Source organism: Branchiostoma floridae, chromosome 14 (genome assembly GCF_000003815.2).
Source record: "Branchiostoma floridae strain S238N-H82 chromosome 14, Bfl_VNyyK, whole genome shotgun sequence".
NCBI lineage: Eukaryota > Metazoa > Chordata > Leptocardii > Amphioxiformes > Branchiostomatidae > Branchiostoma > Branchiostoma floridae.
This window is the reverse complement of record NC_049992.1, coordinates 15,403,799-15,414,664: the sequence shown is the minus strand read 5'-3', so window position 1 is coordinate 15,414,664 and position 10,866 is coordinate 15,403,799. Positions and strand designations below refer to the sequence as shown.

The following is a 10,866-nucleotide window of genomic DNA, read 5'->3' as shown; positions in this document are numbered from 1 at the left end:
CTTCTGTGCTCGTGTGAAATTCTGTGGCGACCGGTTCCCACACTACATTCATGCCGGCTCAGCCAATAGGAGGAAAGAGGTGCGACGCCATTTTAGAAAATGAGGGTGTCCCATTGGCGGAAGTCACTGCACCTGTGACGTATCGCCCCGCCATTGGTCCAGTATGTTGTAATGCCAATCACTCTTGCATGGCCACCTCTGACAGTTGACATCTGTTGGCATGCGGACGCAAAGTGGCAGGCTTATTATCCCGCTAAGCACGTGCCGGGCCTTTTGTCTGCGGCAGGCTGGAGTGTGGGAAAACCCCGCCCCCAAGTCCTGTCCGGCGCGTACAGTAAACAAGGGTTGCAAATGTAAACAAGGGGTGCTGATAAGATGTTAAATGGTATATGGCTGTGCTGAAAGTCACAAAACAATCGTGTGTGCGTACGCCGCGTCCCACAGACACGACGACTGACATGTATGCTTGGGTTGGGAAGTTAGAAGCCGTGTTCTGTCCGAATGCCTGTCGGCTATACTGAGTCAGTGGCTGTAGGAATGTGGGTGACACGCAGGGGTAAGAGTCAAGCAGCGCCATAAGTGCCCCTGGCGGTGTTCCCACGGGGAGAATGCCGAAACAGACCGACCGTATCTCCGCCAATTTGCCCCCGAGCACAAACGATTAAAGTTTTTGGCGGGAAATGGTGGAGCACGATTTACCGCCCAACAACACATTCGTAAAATGTGAGGTGGAGAAATACGCGCATGTAGCGAAAAGTTTGTGTTCTGAGGATTATGTTCAGGATTAGACCGAGGAAAGCAATTTCCTACAAACCTACGTTCCCAGGCAAAATTGTTATTCGTTTATGAACAATAAAGAACTGCCCTGGCTGTATTCTTTCTTAGCAATGAGTTGAATGAAGATGGCACGAAATGAAATGACTGAAGTTTTGTGTTTTCATCTCACAACTTTTTGCGTGATCTATTGGGTGTAAAGGGCATTACTGGACCTCGATCCAACAAGTGCTAATTCTTATATGGGAGGACCATGACCTTACCATACATCATTGAGGCGTGGTTTTTCTATGTTTTTTTTTCTGTGGAAAACTTGGAGCTACACCTGCTATGTTTGTAGGTGAATGATAGTGTCTACCATGACATTGAAAGTTCACAAAAGCGCTGTGCCAAGCTCTCCCGTTACCTGGTTTGGCAGTGATAGGGATCGACTCTATGGCTTCAATCCCTTACTGGGTGTCAGGAGCTGTCTGCGGCACGCGTGCGACAGACGCTGGCGGGCGGAGGTGGGCCACGCGTCCACAGCCCCTACACGGCGGTCCGCTTTTACCTGGCTTCCGACCAAATCCTGCTATCGGGTTTCCCCCGACCTTCCCGGCTTGACGGGCGCTCGCTCCGCCGGCTTCCGGAAAGGCTCGGCTGGGTTTCGCGAAACAGCCTCGGTACGTTTCCGGCGGTACCACATACGGAACTCATCTGAGAGGATGGAGTTTACCATGAGTTCGCGTGCCGGGGCGCGAGGTATACGATTACTGTAGCTCTACCTCCAGTGAGGAGATAATTAAAGGCATTATAATTAGTTTCCTGTACATTGTATAATCTAAACAGGTTGTATTCTCACACATTTTTCGGTGTACTTTTTAAAAAACGTTTACTGCGAAAATGAACGTACATAATAACATGTACTCAAAGTAGTTGGAGGTGCGCGAAATCCAAGATTTGATCACAAAAGCCAGTCGCAAATCACTTCCAGTCGCGCACAAGAGCTCTGGGCTTCATCAACTGACGCCAAGGCCGTGGGAACAGGCTTCCACTAGCATCAGGGTGACAATTTTATCGACAGAAAGAAAAACACTTGTCGAGCAAACGACTCGCTCGTGTAAATGGGGGACGCATTCCGCAGCCGTTCTGTCGTTTGCACAATCTGTTGTTGACAGAAAAGTTTGGCGCGAAGATAGCATGCTCAGCGCGGGGTGACGGTGGGCGAAGTCCACAAGCGCGTTTGTATGCAGAGCATTTACACACTGTTTGATTGAAAGGTGATCGTTTGACTTTCCGATCTGACTTGTAGGAAAGTTTGCTTTTCCCACACTCCGGGTGAACTCTCTTCTGTCCGGACAGCCACGGGTCAAACAACCCGCTTTTGACTCCGCGCCGGAGCCGTGGTCTTTCTGGTGACGAAAATATTTGACATGCGCTCGGCCGCCCGGCACGCGTGTCTGAAATTCTAGCCTGTTTTTTACAACCTTCCTCACCACCTGCCACGAGTAAACCCCTGCAAATGGAAGGAGTTAACGAAATCTACTCGTCTTGAAATCGTCTACCACAGCGATCAAGAATGATAAACTTTGGCGCGATTTCCCAATCTCTGGGCCTACTGTCGTACTGATGTGTAAACTTCTAATTTCTGGCTTCGTTTTATGACACGCGTAATGCAGCAGGTTTGTGTGACTTTTGATGAGTACCTGATGATGTCATATCCTATGTATTCATTTTTCCATCGTCGTGCAAGTTCTAATAAAGGGGTACTACGTTTGGTCGCGTGCCTGAGTAACGACCGACAGCCTTTCACAATCGTCGCCTATGCGAGGCTTTGTGAAATTCCGTTGTCTTCCTGCGACAACAGTTTCTTTCCCACCATTCCCACGTCCCCTGAGTGCGAGAATTCCATTGTGATGCTGAGGAAACCTGTTGGTGCGCCATTGTCGTCCTACTGCTACTATGGCGTTCCCACGACCCTCTTTTTCTCATGCAAAATTGCCGATGAAGGGAGCCCTATTATGTCCACATTATCGCCAATCGTGCAAACTGCCTCCGCAGAGGTTAGCTTCACATCTGCTCCATTTTCTCACCATCTCGATCACGTGACAGTTACGTCATTTCTAGGTGTACAGAAATGCAACCTCTTCAAGCAGATGTTGTGGGTGCATAATCATACTTGTCCAATGTCTACGTACGTTTACTGCTAAAACAAATACACGTATAGCCAAAATGTATGACGAAGGTCTTCTGAGAACTTTTTTCATTCATTCCGTTTCACCCGCAGTCACAAGAACATTCTTGGTTGCTTATAGAATTTAGATCGTCACAGTTGCTCAATATAAAAGCTCCTTGGTAATGTATAACACTATTTCTGCACTGTGTGGATATAATCACAGTAATTAAATGGCTCCCATTGGCTGAGGGGTAGTGGCCATGTTCTAAGGCGGAATTTCCCCTCATACCACGTACATGACATCTTAACCGCTTCTCTTTCACAAGAGTTGTTATCTTGATAGGGATATCCGTACTTGTGCAAAATTGACACTGAATACGATGATTCCCAACCTCCTACTATTTCTAGCGACATCAGCATTTCTCACTATTCCTGTCCATTAGGTCTTACTCTCAACACTTGTAAAAGACTTCTTGACACCGAATCAATCCGCTTAGCTCACGTCACCTTAGTGTGAAAATTTACAAGTTTGGGGTAGACCAAAGGAAAAGGAAAATAACTCAGACAAAACCTATCAAAGGTGAGAATTGGCATATAAACGTTAGAATATTTCATCAAAAAGAAATAGAAACATATTACGATAAACCTATTAAAAGTGATTAAAGGTGTCTACATGTTGACGTCCTGTTTATCTTCAAGTTTGACAAGTGACAGTTGACGGGTACTAGTATTTGTTTGAAAAGCAATCTCCTAGCGGAATAGATATGTAGCGCAGCCAAATGACTTGATAAGAGGTCCGCGTTTCTTGACAAGTGTGTGAAGTTTCGCTTCCCTCTGTTATAATATGGAATTTATCTATATTAGTGAGTTTAAATCTAGAATTCTATGATTCTATACATGATCCTGTTTTAACTGGACTTCCCGACCCAAATTCTGTGTCACTACAACTGTATTTGTTATTTGGCAATTTAGTTGTCATTGGACTCGTTGTAGTTAAACTTTATTTTTTCAGAGGTCATGTCACTATCATCTGCATATTGATAAACATCTGTGTCCAGTATTTAATATTAGTAATCAGTAAAAAAGTTGATGTATTGACCAAGGAGGTTGAAATTGACCAGTCACATTGGATTACATTTTACGATATCTGAAACAAAACAAAACAAAACAAAAAACACAAAGAAAACTAACAAAACCTGGCTTCTGCTGTTTCTCACATATATGCTACTTTTGGTCAATACTCATCATCTTGTGTCAGACAATCCTGTGACTTCTCTCGCCTGTCACTAGTCCTTACGCTGAATTTGCATTAAAATAAATGTGTCGACAAGACTACATGGAAAGCAAAACAATGTACGATCATGAATTAGCACCCCCATTGTTACGAGACTTTCGAATCTATGATTGTGTTTTCCTTTCGGAAACAGACGATGTAACAAATGAATAATTCATTCCAGTCTAATTGTTTTTACTGCTGTAATCAAGGAGCTTTTACCTGATAAAAGCTCCTTGCTGTAATACATCTACTAAATTTTTTTCCAGGTTGACTTCACAAAGGTTGTTCTTGACAATTATTTACGAATGATTTCTCTGTAATTATTCGTCTGAAGGATTTTGAAACATGGAAACATTTTGTAAATCATTTCAACTTTCTTGATATTCTCTCGGTTGTGGAGAAGTAAAGTTTATAAGTTGAATATTCATAATGTTAACGTTGAATATATATAATGTTGAATGTTATATGATAGTTGATTAAGTACCATTTCCTGTCGGATCACAGAAGCATAAGTGAACATCGTGATGGTGACGCCGCTACCCTACCCCACATATCGTGTCTGTGTTATTTGTGAGTAGACAGGAAATGGAGTTCTCTTCGGAACTTGTGGAGAAGAGAATTAGAGATATTTGTACAGTCACTTTCAGAATATATCAATTCAATATCTAAATGAATCTAAATATGTTCAAATGCTATTTGCATCCCTGTAATCTATAAGTATTGTGATTTAGATAATTCAAATCTATACTGAAAAAAAGTCGTATTATAACACACCTCTTCGCCTTATAGTGATTTGACGCTTTTATTTTGCTATTCAAGTTTCAAGCAATGGTAACAAATACTAGTAGTATGTATCCCTTAGACATGGATGACAACATTCGGTTACCATCTGTATATAATTGTATAAAAGTATTGCCGCGACCCGGGATTGAACCAGGGACCTTTAGATCTTCAGTCTAACGCTCTCCCAACTGAGCTATCGCGGCTGTAGTTTCAATATTGTCCACCTGAGTTTGATCCCGATGGACTTGATGTATGGCATTGACAAAGCGATACTGGATGCAATCAAGAAGGTTATATAGATTATGTTCTTTTGACAGACTTCGGATATCCAGGAAATTTCAAACTTATCATTTTTACAATTTCCTACCCTGATCCGGACTAGATCATATCCAAAAACACTATTATTTATAGTTTTTCAGTTTGTAAAGGGTCAATACGTACGTACAAAACAAATAAAGACATTTTACTTCGAGGGTGCAATGAAAGATTTTCAAGATTAGCATAGAAAATTGTTCTCCTTGGAAATGATATCGGTTTTGGTTTTGAATGGACGCTTAACGAGGCCTTTCTTCAAGTCGATCAGTAAAACAATAGCATCGTTATCACCCTCTTCAAACTAGACATTGATACACAGATCGGTTTCCTCTTTAAAGAGTAAAGATTTTCACCAAAATTTCCATCTACTTCACCTTGGTTATAGCTATACACACACAATCGTTGACACCCAGACGAAAGTACAACCACCAGTGACACACTCCCATACCATGGCTTTAATCTTATGATGTACATTAGGAAAAGTTGAGAAATAAAATGTCCAATCATTTCCAATACCAATATCCACTTTTTACCACGCAGTACCATGGATATGATAGGCAATCTTCTACTGCAAAATTGTTTCTGCTTCAACAAACGGAGCGATAACTGGACGATTGAATAGAAAAAACGCGCGAGGTATTCCTCAATAGGAATTCGTCTTGGTTTGGGACAGTGAATGGACACCTGTTATGTCGGGAACGCAGTCGCTGCGGTAGGTGCGGCCTGGGAAACGCCGCACATGTTCGTTACAAGTGGCCTGGGAAGGGTAGGGAGGCTTGCGATGCTATGTTTCCAACTTCCTTTTCTTTCATTCCTTTATTCAATAGGAATGTTTCGGTCTTTTCATGAGCGTTATGTTCACTTCCGATAACCCTCACTTGATTCGTCCCGTCTAGTATCGCCACAATAGCTTTTCAGACCAAACTTTGTTAGCACTGATGACCGTGACGTATAAAAGATGACAGATCTTTCTTCTGGTGAATTATTTCCTCTAGTTACTTCACGTGTACGTAGACCTCCCGCATTGATGTTATCGCCGATTCTCGCGTTAATAGACGAGAATGGTTGTGAAGCATCAACCTCCTTGATCACAGTAAAACATCATTGCTATGTAATAACCTTGGTAATAACGTGTCAGGAACCAACATGTCCTTCTATTCTTTTCCTTTGAAAAAAAAATAGTGGATCATAAGCACAGAAGCTTATCTTAATATTTTTATGGTAAAAACGAATAACTATTGAAATTATTATATCAATATTTTCATAATATTTTATTGACAATATGATTGCACTTGATGACAACAGTATACGGTGGTAGATATAATGTTTTGCGACTGAGTATTATGTTCGTATTCGACAAACTTTCCACAAATGAAACGACGCCTTGTGCAGTTCTTTCTGAAGCTCACTCAGCTGTTGAAATCATTATTTCTTGCCGTCGAATATCTTTGGGCCTGCAGCCCTGTGCAGCCAGTCCTGGTTAGCACTGAAAAGCTCTAGCTGTTCAGGATCGGCCTGTTCGGCTGTCAGGAAGGGCAGCTCGAGCTGTTCCGGGTCCGTGCTGGCTACACCTCCCAGGAAACTGCTGGCGACGTCTTCGTTCTGAAGGAGGTCGGAGAGGGAGAACCCCGCTCCCGGCCCTCCCAGGCCTGATGGTCCGGATCCAAAACCGCCCATGGAACCTGGGGAAGTAGAGAAGGATTTATATGTAGAACATCGCAGCCTAAAGGCTGAATTGTGATGTAATATATTACAAGGGAGAGTGCTCACATTCTACTCGATATCGTCCTTTCAAATTACAATTAAAGCGGCTAGTGTTCGTCATAAAACATCAAAGAATTCGGATATCTAAATAAAAACATTTTGTGCTGAAAGGAACTAAGTTATAATTTCGTCTCGATCTCAAATTGGTAGATATATGCTATCATAACTTTGTTTACCATACTCGTTTACAATTCTCATCTATTGTCAAATCCATTGATCTGTCACAGTTTTACTATTCTACAGATAAAATCATCCTTATATTAATCACCATACGTTTCAACGATGTGCATAATATAGGTACATGTACATACCGACAATACAGATTGAAGGGTTACTTTACAATGATTTCGAAGGTAAACACACACAGAGACACACACACACACACACAGACACACATGGACACACACACACACACACACACACACACACACACACACACACACACGGACACACAGACAGACAGACAGACACACACACACACACACCGAAAACATGGACTCCGTGCCCGGAGAGAATTTGCGACACAAGAGAAACATCTGTTGCGGACGGATATCATACGTATATCAAAGGTTGACACATTTCTGAGTAGGCTACGAGGCGTCGCCAAAAAAACTCAACTCACGTGCTTCTGTCAAGAAGACTGCAAATGCCGACAGGATGAAGATTCCCACCAGTTTGAGTGCCATGGCTGGTAGATTGGGTCTTTCAGCTGTGCAAAACAGGTAATGCAAACAGACTCAGTCATAGAAATCTATCAAATTCTTCACCAACGGTATCTCCAGAAATAAGACAAAGGGAATGAGGAAAATAATCAAAGCAAACCGCAATTCTATTTCTTGAAGTGTCCATGAGTCTTTCTGTTCAATAGAGAACTTCAGAAGAAGTCGGAAAGCTGTGGTGGCCCGCATTGGGACCATGCAGCGAAGAAGAAGTCTTCACAACCGTTAAGCATGAAACAGAAAAGAACTCACCTACTCAGATCTCCTATGTCAGTATGCGCACCCAACTTCGAGCCGTGGACCGATTGTGAAATTCTGCTCTTAGTTTCTGCCTCGTATATGCAAGGGAGAGGCATAGGTGATAAGAAGTTGCCCGGAAGTTTACATAAGTTGGAGGATTCTAAGTACCATCCAGGCGACTGCTGGGAACAAGAGATGACGTCATCAAGGACAGTCCCAGCGAGTGCCTAGCTCTGATCATGACGTCATCGGTGCTTAGTATTGGCTGAAGTTCGGCTGACGTCACGATTTGGAGCTATGCCCATGTGCCAGTGACCTTGGGTACACAAATGTAGGTTATCGGCCTACGCTTGGGACATACGGGAACCAGTCTATCCTACAACTGCTTAGCTTTGACGACAGAACAAAAACGGCTCCGCACTCCGCACTCCTGAAACTTCCATTTCCCTACTATAGTGCTAATAACCCGTCACTTTGATTAGTTAAACATACTTTATGCTGTATATCATGTAGGGAAACTTGGAAACCATGAACTCTCTCGATAAGACGCGGCCATTACGTCACTTCCGCTTACCTGCCAAAGACCACGTTGATATAAGCATATCAGAAAAGCCGACGACCTTCTTGGAAAGGCAAGGAGTAACGTTACTACTCTGTCCTTGCACTGACACACTGATAACAGACATCAAAAGCGGAAGTTCGGCTGCAGTGCCAGAACAATCCGCCGGGAGGCCCAAAATTGCATCATTTCGAGTTTTTAACCATATTTCAAGTATCAGGACGCTCCATCCAGGCCTGGCTGAGTTTTCGTGTTGACAAACACAAACACACACACACACGAGTGCTACTGAAAACGTAACATGAAGCTCATGAGCCGTTTTACAATTTCATGCATGCCATATCCCACGCCATGGCTTCAGGGAGATGTTGAAATGCAAGATCCTAACGTTTCACAAGCTCCCAGTTCCATGGTACCGTGTGCTTCAGACTTAGCCCCTGATGCGCCGGATTAGAAAGAAGAAAAGAGGGGAATCATAAACTGAATATCAAAGGTCAGGGTCCCAGATTTGTGCAAAAATGTCAACTTTATCCCTTGTGCATATCCCATGTCTATAATGCGCTTGTGAGTGAAAATAGTGGACGCACGTTCGTGTTGCCGACATGACCTATTCACCAATCGGACTCAGGGCATTTCTGTCACCAGACAACAAATTTGCACAACTGATTATTCACGGACAATTTCCTCTTTGTCCTCGGAACTACTTAACCCTGCGACCTCGTCATATTGGCACTTAAAATCACTTAAATCTGGTGTTCTTCTTTAAGGTTGAAATACGTATTCAATTTTCTTTCTGCGAACAACAATGATGGCTAGGACAATGATTCCAAGATGGCTGTCGCTATGGCAATGAATATGATGTTTTGTATCATGTCTATGGCCTCATGATCTTCCTAGGAGGTAAACGACGTAAAGGTGTGAAGATATTTAGATGAAAGGAGGATGAAGAGGAGCACGAGTGGGGATGACACCCTCTTGAATAGGGCATCCAGGACAGCGACCGGTTTAGCACAAATATGTACATCACCATATGTCACCTTACGGTCTTCATATGGTCTGTTTTCACGTTTGTGGTCAGAATATGGATATCAAAAATCTCTATGATGTCAGTTTTTGTAGTCGTAGCGTCACATTTGTGGTAAAAGAGGTTCAGTATATGTGTGATTGAGTCCACCGCCACCCCCCCCCCCCCTGCCCTTAGTGATGAATATATGTCTCTGGGGACGAAACATATAGTCCATATCCAAGCTCTGAAAACAACGGGAAGGCTGGCCCAAAACGAGTCTTTTTAATTAATACTAAAACAACCGGTTCCGTGGCAGCATACATGTATATAAACCAGAAAAGCTGCATGACCTATGGGCCATGGCTAGCACACATGCGTCCCTAGCACAGATGGTGACAGAAGGGATTGGACATCAGGTTTCGCTTCAATTAATGTCGACCAATTTGAACACAAGGCGCACGCACCACTTCCACCTATACCGATGTTTTCGTCTTTTCAAAGAAGTCTTATATTCCGAGTCGCTATCACTGATAACATCGTGATTTATCTGCGGCGTTAGCGGATCAATTAGCAAAGCATGACGGGAAATGGAGCATAGTGTAAACTTAGCGGCACATTCGCATCACGTCAGGCGTACCCTGAACGGAAATGGGCACGTTACAGGTGAGTGTGTAACGTCAGTTCCGCTTCGTGGATCAATCTACTGTCAGGATGTCTGACAAGTCTGCTTGGCAAAGTTTGTGGACAGGACTCGGTGGTGAACAGTGTGCGGTCGGAGGTTTTAACAGTGGATCATGCCATTACATATATCAGGTGCTTTATTGGTACAGTTACGGCTTTTAAAACTTAGCCTCTACCAGGCTCCACAGGTGGCTGGAAGAATAGTGAAAATTGGCCAAATAAGACAGAAAACACACCATAAAAGTACAGTTTGCGACCTAACCAACACTACTAGGCCATTTAACTCCTATTAGACTTTTCCTAACTTGGCCAAAGTCCCCTTATTCGGCCAGGCGAGAGTCTGGTAGAAACTAATAGATGACCATAAGTTAAAAGTTTATAAAATGTTGATTACACTCAGTCGGACCTTAATTTGAGCTTCAGAACGAAAATTGACCAATGAAATGGGTAAGGTGGGATGTAAGGGTACATTCAAAGTCATCATCCAATCTAAGTGTAGATCTACTTGTATCTGAAATGAAAAAAAAAATCTTCCGACGTCGTTTTGTTTAGACAATTAAAGAAATACAGTTTGTAGAAAGGACTCGTTAGTGA

General features: G+C 43.0%; 1 protein-coding gene and 1 non-coding gene across 3 annotated transcripts; both read right to left on the bottom strand.

Annotated features, from left to right (window-relative positions):
- Positions 1 to 5,118: 5,118 nt before the first annotated feature.
- On the bottom strand, positions 5,119 to 5,191 carry Trnaf-gaa. The gene has a single exon. It is a non-coding gene; the product is annotated as a tRNA-Phe (tRNA).
- A 1,364-nt stretch (positions 5,192 to 6,555) lies between these two features.
- Positions 6,556 to 8,190, bottom strand: LOC118429959. 2 transcript variants are annotated; one of them, XM_035840609.1, is made up of 3 exons: positions 8,043 to 8,157; positions 7,690 to 7,776; positions 6,556 to 6,985 (listed from the first exon to the last, which is right to left on the bottom strand). In XM_035840609.1, exons 1-3 carry the CDS (start codon positions 8,140 to 8,142, stop codon positions 6,729 to 6,731), a joined length of 444 nt encoding a protein of 147 aa, XP_035696502.1. In that variant the 5' UTR covers positions 8,143 to 8,157; the 3' UTR covers positions 6,556 to 6,728. The 2 variants fall into 2 exon arrangements, with proteins under 2 accessions (XP_035696502.1, XP_035696503.1); XM_035840610.1 differs by having other exon boundaries at positions 6,558 to 6,985; positions 8,039 to 8,190.
- Positions 8,191 to 10,866: the final 2,676 nt, after the last annotated feature.

What these genes read in the sequence shown, in the direction of transcription:
- LOC118429959 (XM_035840609.1), bottom strand. Translation starts at nt 8,142, where the DNA reads ATGCCTCTCCCTTGCATATACGAGGCAGAAACTAAGAGCAGAATTTCA. An exon ending in TACTGACATAGGAGATCTGA is followed by an intron (nt 7,777 to 8,042) that starts GTAGGTGAGTTC and finishes TGTTTTGCACAG; the next exon opens with CTGAAAGACCCAATCTACCA. An exon ending in AGTCTTCTTGACAGAAGCAC is followed by an intron (nt 6,986 to 7,689) that starts GTGAGTTGAGTT and finishes CTACTTCCCCAG; the next exon opens with GTTCCATGGGCGGTTTTGGA.